The 16,563-nt window shown below is 44.3% G+C and overlaps 1 protein-coding gene across 3 annotated transcripts; it reads left to right on the forward strand.

Moving 5' to 3' along the window:
- The first annotated feature begins 2,940 nt into the window (after positions 1-2,940).
- PHYH (phytanoyl-CoA 2-hydroxylase) lies at positions 2,941-14,164 on the forward strand. Of its 3 annotated transcripts, XR_015743732.1 has the most exons (10): positions 2,941-3,064; positions 4,985-5,040; positions 6,493-6,603; positions 7,321-7,483; positions 8,070-8,151; positions 8,808-8,989; positions 9,649-9,798; positions 10,369-10,500; positions 13,382-14,010; positions 14,088-14,164. XR_015743732.1 is itself a non-coding variant. In XM_026713138.2 (9 exons), exons 1-9 carry the CDS (start codon positions 2,981-2,983, stop codon positions 13,433-13,435), a joined length of 1,014 nt encoding a protein of 337 aa, XP_026568923.1. In that variant the 5' UTR covers positions 2,941-2,980; the 3' UTR covers positions 13,436-14,164. The 3 variants fall into 3 exon arrangements, 2 of the variants coding, with proteins under 2 accessions (XP_026568923.1, XP_087790105.1); XM_026713138.2 differs by having other exon boundaries at positions 13,382-14,164; XM_087933979.1 differs by having other exon boundaries at positions 2,941-3,049; positions 13,382-14,164.
- Positions 14,165-16,563: the final 2,399 nt, after the last annotated feature.

The following is a 16,563-nucleotide window of genomic DNA, read 5'->3' on the forward strand; positions in this document are numbered from 1 at the left end:
CTCTTTTCATCAACTTCCTCGGTGCTTTTTTATTTACCCATCCTGGCAAAAGGCGTTTATACTCTCCAGAAATCCTTTGGTTTACAACTGGCAGTAGCTCTTGAGTAATTTCTGGGTGGCAAATGATTTTAGCAAATCTCACACGCTGTTTGGTGGCAGAGGTTAATTATGTGTACAATGGGCAGTTGAAAATACAGAGCAGAGTTTGCCAAGATCACTTGGCACCCAAGTCTTCAAGTCGCCTTATTTCTTTTTTCACTATCTCCCCCCGCCTTTTTTTTTTTTTTTTATGTTCAGAAAGAGCCTTTTCAAACGAGCATTTTTTTTTAAAAAAAAAGTGTAATGTTTGACTTGTGTGTTTTGCAGAAAATGCGGTGGAATAAATTGCCAATTCAGTGATAACGGAATCTGACTTGTGTAGTTGAATGATTTGTTGATTTGAGATTTGTCATTTATTCTCCAGAAGGGCTTCTCAAACGCAAAATATAATCAAGGGATTTTCTCCCATATGTAATTCTTTGGGTTTTTTTTTGATTCTGCTAGGGATGTAGCAGAGCCAGCAAAATTTTTATTTATTTATTTTATTTTATTTTGTCGAGCGATTATAAGATAACAGGTATAAGTATAAACATAGTTATGAATACATGAAATGGATACATGTAAGAAAAATAAAAAGAAACAACGGGACAGAGACAGTAGGCATGTTGGTGCGCTTATGCACGTCTCCTACACGTAGTTATTTGCCAGATTTATATACAGCCCGGTCCCATCACGTGTCTGGGCATCTTTTAAAAATACCCCTAAAAACAATAATACTTTGTGTCGGAGCTTATATACAGAGGTGCTTAAATTAGTTCAATGTTTCTGCATAAATATGACCTAAAGTGTGATCTGTTTTTCACACGACCTAAAACTCCACAGAGGGAACCAATTAAACAAAGCAGTCATCAACATGATCCTTGTTCATTTATTTATGGAGGAAAGTGATTGAAAGCTACATCATTAAAATAAATACTTAATTCTGTTTCTGAAATGTTTAAAACTTCACCAGGTAAGGACAAATTCTGAATCGATGTTCAATATTTGAATCTCAGATGTAAGGGCCAAAACCCCGTTTGAAATCAGTGAATCCACTTTCAACGTCTAAATATTTTCATTTAGATATTGACATTTAGAAAACAAATTTGTTAGAATTGCAACCTATCTTAATGTAAACATAGAGCTAAATTAGTTTCCCTAGTTTACGCATGTTTAATTTCAGCTTCCACTGAATTTTTAGTTAGCAAAGTCCAAAGGAGATAGTAGTTTGAAAATGTTGAAACGTTCTGTGAATTTCCTTGATTAATGTCTTATTTTCTTTGTGGCTTTTATATTGCAATGTTACAAGCAGGGATCAGCATATTAAAATCTAGCTGGTTGGTTACCTCACAAATATTGCCAGATTATAATTTGTGTTGCATAATACATGGATAATCTGGGAAAGGAATGAATAAGGAATAACAAAAGGGCGGTTAAAAAGCAGAATTAACTTTAGATAGCAATTTTGATTAAACCTTTTTAGGTGCAGTGTGTGCATTTTTATACTGATTAACGTGATACAGTAAACATTCTGGATTTTTTTTTTAATCTGTAAGAAATAGTGTGAAGTTTTCTAATAAATTCTTTGCTTCGTCAGAATCTTCTGTCAACTTTAATGGCACAAAATCAAAAATGGATTTTGGAACAAAACAACAAGGTTATTTGGATATGGCATTAATAAGTCTTTTTTTAAATGAAAAAGACAGTTGTGAATCTAGATAACACAATGTTTTTCTTTCCAGATTGAAGGGTTTCGATTAAATTTCACTCCAACCCATTTCTTAGTGAGAACTGAAAGTGTATTTAAAAAATAACAGCCCACCCACCCTAGAGCTTACTAAATCAATTTTCTTTTATTTCTGTAATGACATTTTTTATTATAACATCTTTTCTCAGAAGTACAATTTATCTTGTTATGCAAAAAAGAATAAGAAGAAAAACAGAAATACTAAGGAAAATGGGACATTGTGTGCTTTTAAAAGTATACAATTCAATCGAATCCATCAGAATAGACTTGGAAGGGACTTTGGAGGTCTTCTAGCCCAACTCCAGATGGTTGTCCAATCTCTTCTTCAAAGCCTCCAGTGATGAAGCGGCCACAACTTCTTGAAGGCCAGCTGTGAATTGTCCTCCCTGTTAGGGAATTTCTCTTTAGTTCTAGATGGCTTCTCTCCTTGGTTAGTTTCCCTCCATTGCTTCTTCTCCTGCCTTCTGGGGCTTTGGAAGATAAATTCATGCCTCTCTTCTTTGGGGCAGCCCCTCAAATACTAGAATCTGCAACTGTTCTTCATATGTTTTTCATCCCCAGGGCCTTTCACCGTCTCAGTTGCTCTACTCAGCACTTTTTCCAAAGTCTCGATGTCTTTTTTTGTAATGTGACCAAACCTGGATGTAATATTTCAGGTGTGGCCTTACTGACGTTTTGTAAAGCACTACTAATACTGCATGCGCCTTTAATTCTGTGCCTCTGTTTACACAACCAAGGATTGCCTTAGCTTTTTGGCTGTTCCCACATATCACTGGCTCATGTTTAAGGAATCGCCCACTAGGAAATCCAAGATCACTCCCAGAGTTCCTGGCCGTCCTGGTCCTAAAAGGCCCCCCCTGGCCAATCCTCCGGCCCGAGCAGCCTCCTCTCCAAGTGCCTCCCGCAACGCGCCCTCTCCGGCCCAGGGAACCGGGGCCCTTTCGGCCAAGGAGCCTCCCGGCCCCTCCGACCCGCCCTTTGCTCCGAAGTCGCTTCGCTTCGCTCCTTGCCAGCCGGGCGGCGCCTCTCAGGGCCGCCCCGGACACCCGACGCCTCCGCCGACGCCGCCTCCCGAGCAGCTGGGCTGGCCGGCCGGCCTTCTCCGCCCCCTTCCCGGTTACGTCCGAGACCCGAGGCGGCCGAAGGAGACGCGCCATGGAGCGCCTCGAGCAGAAGCAAGTCCGCGCTCCGCTCCGGTTGGGCATCTTGCTCCGGCACCTGGTCCCCCACGCCGGAGTCGTATCCTTCTCCTGCTCACCTGGGACGCTGGGTCGCCTGCCCAGGTACGGGACTCGGCCCGCCCGCGGATTGGAGCTGGCAGCGCGGAGGCGAAAGCTCAACCTGTCGGGAGAAGACCGGGACCGTCCTGGGGGCTCTCCGAACCGGTTTGCTTTCCTGGCGGCCCTTCAGGACCCAACTAGTTACCTCCTCGGTGCTAGAAGGGAGAGTTGGCTTTGCAGGGAGGAGGAGGAGGAGGAGGAAGCGGGGGGCGATTGTGGGGTCCTTGGTGCTCTCTGAGCTTGGTTGCTTTCTTGAAGACGTTTCATGACCCGAACTAGGTCACTTCATCAGTGTTAGGAGGGGTGTGTGGGGGAACCAGGTGCCGGATAATACGACCTGGTTTGGTTACCAAACGAACCCGCTGCCAGAAACTCACCAAGCTCAGAGAGCACCAAGGACCCCTCCTGTCAACCCTGAGCTACAATATTTTCTTCTGTTGGAGGAAGAGGGCTTTTTTTTTTTAAAGCTCCTTCCTGGCAGGGGACTCCATAGCCCATCAATCTGGGCTCCTTTTGTGCTCAAGCGGTGAAAGAAGGCTTGGCATCATCCCAGCACAGAGTTGATCTTGGTAGATTGTTGTTTGTGGCAGCTGGATCTCAGCCTGGAGAGTCATCAAGTCAACTTCTTCTGGGTTAACCAAAGGGTTACGGTTGGGGGGGTCCATCCCTGGGGCCCCCAATTCTGAAGTTTAGCCTGCGGGGAGAGAGCAGCTTCTAAGACAAGGAGCTCAAGGCCAGGGCCTTCTAGGCTCTGGGTGAGAAACAGCTTCCAACTCCTCCCAACTCTTTAAAGTAAGTTTCATTAAAACGAACCTCCCCAACTAATTCAAACTAATGTGCAATAAATGTCCTCGGTTGTTCGTTTTGTTCCTCTGATGTTTCTATTTTATATTTCCTTATGTAGGAAAAAATATTCCACTTGAGCCAAAAATAAATTTAAAAGGTACATGCATAAGGGGCGCCAATCCTGCCTACCCGCCCTGTCCTGTTGTCCCCGTTTATTCGTACCTATTTCCTGTATTCTTCCTCACGTTTATTCTTATACCTAATATCTTGTAAGCGATTGACAAATTAAATAAATAAATAAACATTGTCAGCTCCTTATCCATCAAGCTATTAAATTTCAAACTGCTCCCAGGTTTAAGATAACTTGGGAGGGTGGGATAATTTAATTGGAAAGATGCTGTATTATATTTAAGTTCTTTCTCCTTTATGAGAGCAACTCCTGTGTTTATGAATGTGTTGTCATGCCCCTGGAGGAGTCTGACTCTGAGGAAGAGGAGGAACAGCCAACAGGGAGTGGGAGTTTTTTTGGCTCCAGAGGTGGTGGAGGAGGCTGGGGAAGGGCAGAGGCCGGCTGAGTAGCCAGAGGAGGATCCAGGCCCATCCCTTATCCATCCTAGGTTCACGCAGGGAGGAGAGGATCAGGGAAAAGCGAGGTCTACTCAAGAGGAGATTACCCTGACCCTCCTCGTGGCTTGCAGGTGGGAGCTATGTATATAAGTTTGCAATTGCGCAGTTAGAATTTGCAGGAGTCAATTTAGTGTTCGGCTTGAAAGAGGTTTATCTTTGCTGGCGTTCTTCCCATGGACTTTTCTCGGTTATTTTCCTGGAGTTTATGATTAGTTATCTTGGCTGGCTTCGGAACTCTCATCACTGCGTTTCGTTTTGGTTTTCTGTTTGCTTCATTATTTACTTTTGTGACTTTAAACTGTGCCTAATAAAACAGTGAAGTTAAGTTGAAGGCCCTACCGGACCTTAATCTATGTTTTGGGTTTGGGGTTATTTTGAGAGACTGCGGGTCATCACAAGCGTTCTGGGTGTGTTTCCCACGGGGCCTCCCATCAATCTTGTTACCTGTTCTTAATTTGATGTCCAGACACCTTTCCCAACTTCAGCCCAGGTTGCTCCTGTGACAGGCCCAACGCAGTTCCGGTAAGTAGAACTTGACGCGGATTTTCCTCGGATGAAAACACAGGTTTAAAAGTTTGCTTCCTTCTGCTTCTCTTGTGCATGTAGCAGCATGTTTTCTGTGTGGTTCAGTAGTTTTGGATTGGGGTTTGTGAGGTTAATGGCTTATCTTAAACTGGTCTTTCCGTTGGTAAGTAGTTCAGAGTTGAACCAGGGTGGGTTTGGCATTTTTTTTATGAATATGTCTCATTTTAAGAGAATAACTGGCCTCTGCGTGCCCTGATAGCATTTAGAAGGCATCCAGAAGGTGGGTTTTTTTTTTTTTTCAGGAGACAAATGGACTTCCTTGTTTTTTTCTTTTGAAGACGTTTTGCTTCTCATCCCAGAAGCTTCTTCAGCTCTGACAGGATAGTTGGGGAATGGCAGAGGCTTCTGGGATGAGAAACGAAGCATCTTCAAAAGAAGAGGAGGAAGAGGAAGAGGAAGAGGAAGAGGAGGAGGAGGAAGAGGAGGAAGAAGGAGGAGGAGGAGGAGGAGGAGGAGGAGGAGAAGAAGAAGAAGAAGAAGAAGAAGAAGAAGAAGAAGAAGAAGAAGAAGAAGAAGAAGAAGAAGAAGAAGAAGAAGAAGAAGAAGAAGAAGAAGAAGAAGAAGAAGAAAAGAAGAAGAAGAAGAAGAAGAAGAAGAAGAAGAAGAAGAAGAAGAAGAAGAAGAAGAAGAAGAAGAAGAAGAAGAAGAAGAAGAAGAAGAAGAAGAAGAAGAAGAAGAAGAAGAAGAAGAAGAAGAAGAAGAAGAAGAAGAAGAAGAAGAAGAAGAAGAAGAAGAAGAAGAAGAAGAAGAAGAAGAAGAAGAAGAATCCAGTTGCCCCCTTGAAAAAGCACGTTTGGAAGAACCATGACCTGGAGGATGGAGAATCTACACAGATCTTTAGCTAGACAATCTGGGATGGACACCCTTTGAAGGATGTGGGAATAAGGAATGGATTTCCAGAGAGGAAAAAATTTCAGGAACCATTTGCAACACTCAGGTGACCCTGAGGACACAGAAAAACCTCCAAGTGGCCTCAACAACCCATTAAAAGGACGCAAATAACCAGCTTTCTGCAAGGAGCATAAATCCTTCCAGTTCCCCACCATCCAGTCGGAATCGGAGAAGCTCCTTGGATGAGAAGCGAAACGTCTTCCAAGAAAACAGAAGTCCATTTGCCTCTTAAATTCTGGGCTCGATTGTGGTCGTAAATCGAGGACTGGCCTGATCTGGCTCTCCCTCTATAATTTCCCTTCTCCTCTTAAGGGCATCAGTGTTACGTTTCAGGGTTTTTGACCTGAAGAGCATCTTGTTTTAGGATTTAATGTATCTTGTTTTCGAGACTTTTTCGGAGGACTGGTATTTAATTGCATGGTTCTGTAAAGTATCCCGAGGCTGCAAGTTTTAATTCCACATCAATTAAAAAAAAACCAATCTTTCATATTCCCGCAGTTACACCTTGGATAATGACGTCCTAACTCTAGAGCAAAGACAATTCTATGAGGACAATGGATACCTTCTCATCAAAAATCTGGTGGCTGATGAAGATATTGAGCGCTTCAGGTAAAACAAAGACGGGTATCCTTGACTGGAAATCACTCAAACCAGCACCTTGAATTGCTCCAAGACAAGGGTCTCAAACTTGACACACCTGAAGACTTGTGGACTTCAGCTCCCAGAATTCCTCAGCTGGCCATGTTGTCTAGGGAATTCTGAGAGTTGAAATCCACAAGTCCAGGAATTCTGGGAGTTGAAGGCCACAAGTCCAAGAATTCTGGGAATTGAAGCCCCCAAGTCCAAGAATTCTGGGAGTTGAAGGCCACAAGTCCAAGAATTCTGGGAGTTGAAGGCCACAAGTCCAAGAATTCTGGGAGTTGAAGCCCACAAGTCCAAGAATTCTGGGAGTTGAAGGCCACAAGTCCAAGAATTCTGGGAATTGAAGCCCACAAGTCCAAGAATTCTGGGAGTTGAAGCCCACAAGTCCAAGAATTCTGGGAGTTGACGTCCACAACTCCAGGAATTCTGGGAGTTCAAGCCCACAAACCCAAGAATTCACCTATCATGTCACCCTTAGTCCTTCTCTTTGGCAGCTAGACATACCTAGCTCGCTCGACTGTTCATCGTAACGATTTAGCCTCCAATACTCTGGAATAATTCCTGTTTGATTCCCAATGTAAAGTCTTAATGCGGAACGAATGCAAAAGTGCATGCCTTTAGAGGAGTCCTGGATGCCAGTTTAAAATGCTTTCCCCTCTTCTTTCTTTTTAACTCTGTTTTCAGAGAGGAGTTTGTAAAGATATGCAGAAAGGACGTGAAAGTGCCTGCAATGACCATCATGAAAGACATCGCTATTGCCAAGTCTGCACCCGATGAGAATACCGTTACAAAATTGCAGGATTTCATATTCAGCGAAGAGCTCTTCAGATACTGCACCTTACCTCAGGTGAAGACTATCCCAAAAATCCTAAACCAGGAGTCTCCAACCGTAGCAACTTTAAGGCTTGTGGACTTCAACTCCCAGCATTCCTCCCAGAATTCCTAGGAATAATAATCATATGTAATAATAGATGTAATAATAATCTTTTATCTTCTAATTTCTCCCTCTTTTATCCAACCACTGATCAAAATTCTGTTTCTTCCTCGTCTTTTATTTTTAATGTCAATCTATCCACTTCTGCACAGTCTAATATTTCTCTAATTATATGTTCATCTGGTGAGTATCCTCATTTTTCCAATATTGTGCAAATACAATTCTTGCTGCTGTCAGCCCGTGTAACCAAGATAGTTCTGGTTTTGGGTCTATGTGTTGTTGTGTCATATTTTTTTTCCTGTGTGGATGTATCCTACCTCTCCACACTTTATGTCGGGCTGCCATAAAAACGAAGCAGGGCTGAAGTGCCGTGATGGCAGATCGGACAATATTGCTGGCTATTTTCCTATCGCTTTCCCTTTTTAAATCATACGGTCCTCAGGATTTGTGGCGGGTGTAAATATCTCTTTCTTTTCTGAGCTGGTTTTCTTTCCTTTAGATCGTAAAATACGTCGAATGCTTCACCGGCCCCGACATCTTGGCTATGCACACCATGTTGATCAATAAACCCCCCGATACAGGTGAGACCCCTACGAACTCGATCGAGGCTTAAAAAGAGCTGCTTCTGTTTGCGTATGTGAATTGCAGCTTGGGGGAGAGAAAAAAAAAGGAAGGAAGGAAGGAAGGAAGGAAGGAAGGAAGGAAGGAAGGAAGGAAGGAAGGAAAGGAAAGGAAAGGAAAGGAAAGGAAAGGAAGGAAGGAAAGGAAGGAAAGAAGGAAGGAAGGAAGGAAGGAAGGAAGGAAGAGAAGGAAAAGGAAGAAGGAAGGAAGGAAGGAAGGAGAAGGAAGGAAGGGAAGGAAGGAAGGAAGGAAGGAAGGAAGGAAGGAAGGAAGGAGGAAGGAAGGAAGGAAGGAAGGAAGAAGGAAGGGAAAGGAAGGAGGGAAGGAAGGAAGCAAGGAAGGAAGGAAGGGAAGGAAGGAAGAAAGGAAGGAAGGAAGGAAGGAAGGGACCTTGGAGGTCTTCCAGTCCGACCCACACAGTCCTCCTCCTCCTCTCTGCAAACCTCCCTCCCTTCCTAACACTGATAACATTCCCTTGTTGGGTCATGAAACGTCTGCAAGAAAACCACCCAGCCCAGAGAGCACGGAGGAGCCCCTCACGAGCTGGCAATAATTCCCCTTTATCACTCGTGTCAATCCCTCTCCCTGAGACCGAGGGAATTCTGCTTCCTTCCAGGCAAGAAAACCTCTCGCCATCCACTGCATCAGGATCTCCATTACTTCCCCTTCCGGCCTGCCGACCGAATCGTCTGCGCCTGGACCGCAATGGAAAAGGTGGACCGGTCAAACGGATGCCTAGTTGTCTTGCCAGGGACTCACAAGGGCTGCCTGAAGGAGCACAAGTACCCGGAGTGGGAGGTAAACAACGGAGAGGCCTGCGTGTGTCCAATGAATGAATGAATGAATGAATGAATGAATGAATGAATTCCACAGGACCCCTGGGAAACTGCGAGCGTCATAACTATGAGTCAGCTGCCAAGCGCCTGAATTTGGACCCCGTGACCCTGGGGCTTGCACAGGTTGTAAATGTGAGAAACGACCCTGGGTCCCTTTTTCCATTGCCGTTGTAACTTCCAAACGGTTAGTAAATGAACTCTTGTAAGACGGGGTCTAAGTGCCCCATATATTTTCAGAGTTTCTCAACTTGGCAATTGTAAAATGTGTGTGTGGACTTCAACTCCCAGGATTCATGCTGGCTGGGAGTATTCTGAGAGTTGAAGCCCACTTATCTCAAAGTTGCCAAGGTTGACTCACCCTGATGTAGGTGGCCAAGAGGTGGTAGATCTTCCTTCTCCAAAACACAACCTCCTCCTCCTCCTCCTCCTCCTCCCCCAGCACTGATGACCTTCCCTAGTTGGGTCATTCAACGTCTGCAAGGAAACCACCCAGCTCAGGGAGCACCAAGAGCCCCTTCATTTCAACCCTGAGCCCCAAATATTCTCCCTAATTTGGCCTGTCGGCATCTCTCAGGAAGGCCAGAAGGTAATTTCTACTTTGGCTTTTTTCCCTCCCCGCAGGGTGGTGTAAACAAGATGTACCACGGGATCTTTGACTATGACAAGAGTCTTCCCAGGGTCCACGTCCCCATGGAGAAAGGAGACACCCTCTTCTTCCACCCCCTGCTCATTCACGGTTCCGGCAGGAACAGGACAGGAGGGTTTCGGAAGGTAACCGGGTCACAGCCTGGGAGGCTGAAGGTCTTTCCTGCTTGGTCCAAATCCAGGACTCTCTGGGTGCTACCTGAACATTTGGTTCTCCTCTCTCTGGATGGGTTGGGTTCAGAAGGCTCGGAACGTGGCCGATTAGGATTTCCTAGTTAAAATACAAAATGGCGTAACTTCACTCTCCCTCCCTCCTCTCCCACTGCCCCCTCTCTCCCTCTCTCCCTCTTTCCCTGCCTTTTCTCCTCCCTCTCTCTTCCTCCCTCTTCCTCTCTCCCTCCCTCCCGCCATCTCTCCCTCCCTCTCTTTCTCCCTCCCTTTCCGTCCCTGTCTCTTCCTCCCTCTCCTCTCCTTTCTCTCCCTCTCCCCCTCTCTTCTTCCCTTTCCTCTCCTCTTTCTCTCCCTCCCTCCACCTGCCCCTCTCTCCCTCTTTCTTTTCCCTCTCCCCTCCCTCTCTCCATCTCCCCTCTCCCTCTCTCTTCCTCCCTCTTCCTCCCTCCCTCCCTCCCTCCATCTCTCCCTTCCTCTCTCTCTCTCCCCTTCTCCCTCTCTCCTTCCCTCTGTCTTTTAATGCAGGCTATTAGTTGCCATTATGCCAGTAGCGATGGCTACTATATCGACGTCAAAGGGACCAGCCAGGAAATTTTGGAGAAGGAAGTGGAAGAGATTGTCAGGGAGAAGTATAATATGGGTGACCTGGATTTCAAAGTAAGTATGTTTCCTCCCCCAGACCCCACCCGTTTTCTTCTTCTTAAAAAGCCACCACGTTCAGAAGCACTGGGCCCCTGTTGCTTCTCTGATAAGGCACTAAAAATCCTTCTCCATAACTCCGAGACGTATGCAAGCAGTGGCCATTTCCGCAGAAGTAGAAGCTGTTTATATCAGAAGCCCGTTCGATGCTCAGCTTCTCCGTTTCTTCTCCGAGATCCGAACAGGAGGAGATTCTCTGCGGGCAGCCGTCTCCAGCTGCCAGGGCTGTAAAACTGGAATAAATCACGCACGCCATTTCCTATAACTGTACCTTCGTTTGGAGGCTAGTAGTACAGCCAGTCCTCAACTTATGACCGCAGCTGGGACTAGGATTTCCATTGCTAAACAAGGTTAAACGTGCCTGTGTCAGGGAACTTTTCATGGAATTGTTGGAACCTACAGCAGCTCCCCCCAAACCTCTGGTGGTCCAGGGTGAGACCCATTACGAAATAAATAAAATTCCTCGATTCTAGATTACACCGAGGACGATTACAATATTGGTGCTATGGAAAGGCTACTTCAGATTTGGGATAATGTCAGCGTTCCAGGAAACTTCCATTCCAGCCAATAATTCCGACTTCCTCTCAAAAGTTCCTTTTATTTGGATGGTAACTGGCACATCTGTGGAATCCCGACTCTGAAAGTTCTGGGCTTCCTTGCAATAATTAAAAACTACAAAATCCATCCCCTGCACCCATCAATCACGTCACCTGCCCCAATCACCACCTGTCCCAAAGTAAGACTTCCTTTTTTTTTCAATTTAGTAAATTTTATTTCGTTTTCAAAATTTAAAAACAAAAAACTTTATACATCCTTATATCAATGTCAAGACATCTTTTCCATTTCCTTATCATCTTTCTATATACACATTTCTTTCATTATACAATTTCAACTTAATATATAAACAAATATAGATAAATATGAATATAGATATAAGTATTTACATATTCTTATTCTTTACCTAATTGCCATTTTGATTTCTTTTTTTTTTAACAAATTTTATTCAGTTTTTCACATTAAAAACAAAAATCTCTTTTTAGTGGAAAACGTATTTCCGGGTCATCTTCTTTCAATTTTCTAAAGTTCTCAATTATTCCAGCCCAGGGTCCATACCGAAAACATCAATCAATCCCACAGTCCGTCTTTCCTTGCTTTTTTCTTTATTCTGGTTCTGTTTTCACTTTCTAAGATTCTTACTTTGTTTCAATCTTTCTTTAGTGTTCATTCACAAGTTCATTCAGAAACAGGATGCTTTCCCTTTTTTTTGAGCTCAAGTTTTTGACAAAAGGTGGCACTCTCCATTATACAAAGTCTTCACCTTTTTCCCCTATTTTTTTGTTTAGGATTTTTCGAACCTCAATATTCCAGCACAGTCCAGTCTCCAATTTGTAAACTTTATTATTATTATTTTTTGACAATCTTAAGTCCACCGTTATTTTATGCCTGTTTATTCCCAAAATATTTTAGTCCAATTTAGTTAACTCTTTAGTTCCAGCTTCTTCCTTTTCCAGTTCGAAGCCCCGCTTAGCTGTCAAAAATATTTTCTTATTTTTTTTCCTGTCCCTTTGTAATTTCGCCGCTCACTTTTCTTTTGTTAAAAATTCCATGTTACCTTAATCCCAGGGTACTTTTGTTTAGTTGTATCACCCAATTGTCCCAGTTCAGATGTTATCCATCTCTTTCTTCCCTCCTGCACAAATCTTAATCCAGCTGAGCCCTCCTCTTTGGGGTGGCCATTTTAAACCACCGCTCCAGTCGTCTTCGGGGTGGGGGGAAGGCCAAGCCCAGGAGGGGAGATGCGGCTCCCCTCAACCTGACTTGCGGCTTCCCCTTACTCCGCTGCCCCTCCAAGGCAGCTTCAGCCCCTAATCGTAATGATCGGGGCTCTCCAATGAAGGAACACAGACCATAGCTGCAGAGAGTCGCGATCTACGGTCCGTCAATGAGGAGGCTCCGCCTTCTTCCTCCCATTTTGATTTCTTTTTATTCTTAAACCATTCATACCAGGCATCCCAGACATTATAATAAATCGACTCTTCTTTGTCTCTTAATTTCATTGTTAGTCTGTCCATCTCTGCACAGTCTAAACTTTTTTATAACAACACCCGCTGGTGGTACAATTTCTTGCTTCCAGAATTGTGCATAGGAAATTCTAACAGCTGTTATAATATGTAGTAGCATGATGTATTTATCTTTTTTATTATGTTTTTCCATTATTATGGCTAATAGGAATAGTTCTGGTTTGGATTCAATTTTCTGTTTTATTATTTCTTCTAACCACAATCCTTTTCACTTATGGGCAACACTACCTGACCTTGAATCATAAAAACAAATTGTTATGTCTAACTAGATACACTCCAATGCATTCCCCCCTCCCACTTTCCCAGACTCAGTGGTGGCAGCGTGGGAGCATCGGACCTCAATATGGCTTCCAGAGCTGACATCCTGACTTGATGACCTTTCTGCCCACAGCCTGATATAAGCAAATTGCTTGCCATCGTTAAGTGAATCTGGCTTCCCCCGGGGAAACACTGCGACCATCATAAATACCAGTCAGTTGCTGAGCACCTGAATGTTGATCATGTGACCCCGGGGGGGGGGGGGGTGCTTACAAGTCATTAAGTATGAAAAAAACGATCCCAAGTTGCTTTTTTCAGTGCCATTGTCAATCCCAACGGTCACTAAATGAACAGTTGTTAAATGGAGGACTACCTGCGTCGCGTTCCCGGACGTGGAAAAATCTTGCAGGTTCCTTCCAGGCATTAACTAAATTCCCCCTGTTTATACTTTCACGGGTGAATCTGGATTAAAATCTCACGATTTCTGTTTTGTTTCTCAGTACATTTGGATGATGCGGAGTCGACTTGTTAAAGGGGAGAGAAAAAATCTTTAAAACACTGCTCGGATCCATTCTCCATTCAGCGAAGAAACCTCGGAGAAATCAGCATTTATTTTTTTTCTTACTTTTTGGTGTGGGAAGGATTGTTATTTCAGACCACTGGGAAGGCTGTTTGCATCTGGAAAGCAATTCAAGGCTGCAATTCTAGTCACAAAACTGGTTAGTTACAATGAATTACAGTGAACTTTAGTTCTGAGCAGAAAAAGAAAGAATGGTTAGAATTGAAGCTGCAATTCTATGCAAGCTTTTACTTAGATTGTGCCTTTGTCGATTAGATTCAAAGAATTTAATCTGCTGTCCTAGTCTTCTTTAATGAAAAGAAACCTTCAGCTGAGCTCAGGTGGACTTTGAACTATACGTGCATAGAATTATATTTTCAATTTAACAACTGTAACTGATGTATTTAAGTAATTTCAAGTAAATTGAGTTTTTGCAGTATTTGGAAAAACCTCAATATCTCTTTAAACAGTGCCTCCTTTCTCGGAACTGGAGCGATTTTAGATTTTTCTTTGCAAGAAAATCTTCTTTATTTAGAAAGACAGCTAGAAGATGACATGAAAAATGGATTTGTTTTTTCCCTCTTGTTGTCTAGTTCCTCCTCAGATAAAGTTTCTGAAATATTTCTTCCAAGGGAGACTTTTAAGAGGAGGAGCAAGGAAAACCTTGCCCTAACCGCTGAAGAGATACAATTGTGATGCCAAAATAAAAACAATAAAGGACAAACATGGTTTCTCTCTTTTGAATGATCTTACTTTGCTTGCCATAAATAAGCAATGAGTATCATTGAATCAATCTATTTGATAGCTGCAGGATTTTGAACATCTTTGGAAGTCAAGCTAACCAGGGTGAGGGCTAGATTTTGATAGTTGCCATCTTGTGACCGAGTAGTATAGAAAGTTGGTGAAATGGGGATCAGTCATTCATCCCAATCCCCCTTGAGAGAGAAATCAATCTCCCAAGAGATAAACAGAAGCCAGCTAATGCAGCATTTTACTAGCTGCAATAGCCTGTACAGTATTAGACCACAAGGTGGCAGTGGTCTGCTAAAAGTTGAAAAGCTTTCTGCCCAAACTACTAATGATCCCTCTGAAAGAATTCCAACTATTGTGGATTACATGACAGAATCTAAGAAAGAAAAATACACCAGGTGCCCATAATATTGTACCGTCTATTGAGAATGAAAGAAAATGAGACTTTGTACCACGTAGGAAAAAATAATAATTAAAATGCCGCTGAAATCCCTGACTCTTTGCAGTTTACGTATTTCTAAAGAAATCCAAAGTACCCCGAAGCAATTTCCTGACATCTTTTTGATTTCAAGAGTTTCATCATTAATTCTAGGTGGTTGGATGATGGAAACCCCTTTATTTATCCAGCTTCTCCCTGTGTTAAAATTACCAAGCCATTTTTACATGCAGCAGGGATAATCTGAACCGGTGCGAGACAAGGATCTGTTTCTCACTCGTAGGAGGTGTGCATTGCGAGTCTGAGCCTTTGTGTGTATAATTCAGAAGAATTATTCATGAGGTGTGTTGTTTCTTTTGCTGGAAGAAAACTATTCAGCTGTAGGCAACACAGGTTCGATCCCTTAGACTTATATACCACTTCATAGTGCTTCACGGGCCTCTCTAAGCAGTTTGCAGAGTCAGCCTCTCGCCCCCAAACAATCAGGGTCCTCATTTTACCCCCGGAAGGATGGAAGGCTGAGTCAACCTGGAGTCAGTCAGGATTGAACTTCTGGGTGCAGGCAGAGAAACCTTGCAATACTGCATTCTAATCACTATGCCATTGGGAAGGAGATTAAGAAAGAGAATAAGAGGGAGGGAGGGAGGGAGGAAGGAAGGAAGGAAAATAGCAATAGCCCTTAGACTTATCTACCACTTCACGGTACTTTACAACCTTCTCTAAGTCAGTGGTCCCCAACCTTTTTTGTGCCGCGGCCCAGTACCGGCATCACAAAATCATCCGCGACCCGGTACCAGCATCAGCACGCATGGCAAGGCGAGCCGAGCGACTGTCCAGCCAGCCAACCCTCGCTTCTCCCCGCCGCCTTCAACTCCTCCTTTGTACCTGTGTCGATGGGCTTCGTGACGGCTTCGGGACGGTCGCTCAGCTCACCTTGCCATGCGTGCTGAAAGAATCCTCGCGCCTTAGTTTTGTTCGAAGCCGCCCCCCCCCCCGATGAAACTAAGGCGCGAGGATTCTTTCAGCACCCAAACGCCGCTTTCTACCCGGAAAAGCTCACCGGAAGCACTTTTTCATCAAAACAAGATGGCGGCGCCCAGCAAACTGGCGGATCGGTAGAAATTGTTCCACGGACCGGTACCGGTCCCTGGACCGGTGGTTGGGGACCCCTGCTCTAAGTGGTTTCTCTAAGAGTCAGCCTCTCACCCCCAACAATCTGGCTCCTCACTTTACCCACCTCGGAAGGACAGAAGGCTGAGTCAACCTGAAGCCTGGTGAGATTTGAACTGCCAAATTACAGGCAGCCGGCAGTCAGCAGAAGTAGCCTGCAGTACTGCACTCTCACCACTGTGCCACGGGAATAAGGTCTGGAAAAGCAGGGATATTGACATAAATGCACGAAGCAGGCTAGGAAGGAGCAATCCTAGGAACCAGCCTTCGTGAGCTGCAACGTCGAAGGAAAGGGACGTCCAGGTGACTTCAAGTCACTTTCAGTGAGCGAAGAACATCGAGTGTTCCCCCCCAACTCCCCCCACCCGAGACACACCAGGGACATTTTGTCACAGCAGCACAAAAAGGACAAAGGTATATTTAAGCCACAAACTCACCATTCACCGGCTCTAATCATTCCTCAGTCAGGAGCACAGTGGCTTCTTGTTTTCCGTGCTATCTCTAAATTCCATCACCTGCCAGCCGGCAACCGGGGAGTGTTGAACCGTCACAGTAATTTTAACTTACCTGTATAGCAGCACCTGAGCTGGAAAAAATCTCTTTTTCTAACCTTGTTTCTTCTTGGGACACGCCTCCCTTGCTTTGGGGGGGCCCTCCAGAATGGGGAGGGGGACAGTTATCCTCAACCGACGAGCACAAGGGAACCCCAAATTTTGTGTTCTTCGGAGAGAGGTTGGCTGAGTAAGTTTCGACCCCCGTTTTTCTTA

The sequence above is a fragment of the Pseudonaja textilis genome, chromosome 5 (genome assembly GCF_049901715.1).
Source record: "Pseudonaja textilis isolate UNSWEBS1 chromosome 5, rPseTex1.2, whole genome shotgun sequence".
Taxonomy (NCBI): domain Eukaryota; kingdom Metazoa; phylum Chordata; class Lepidosauria; order Squamata; family Elapidae; genus Pseudonaja; species Pseudonaja textilis.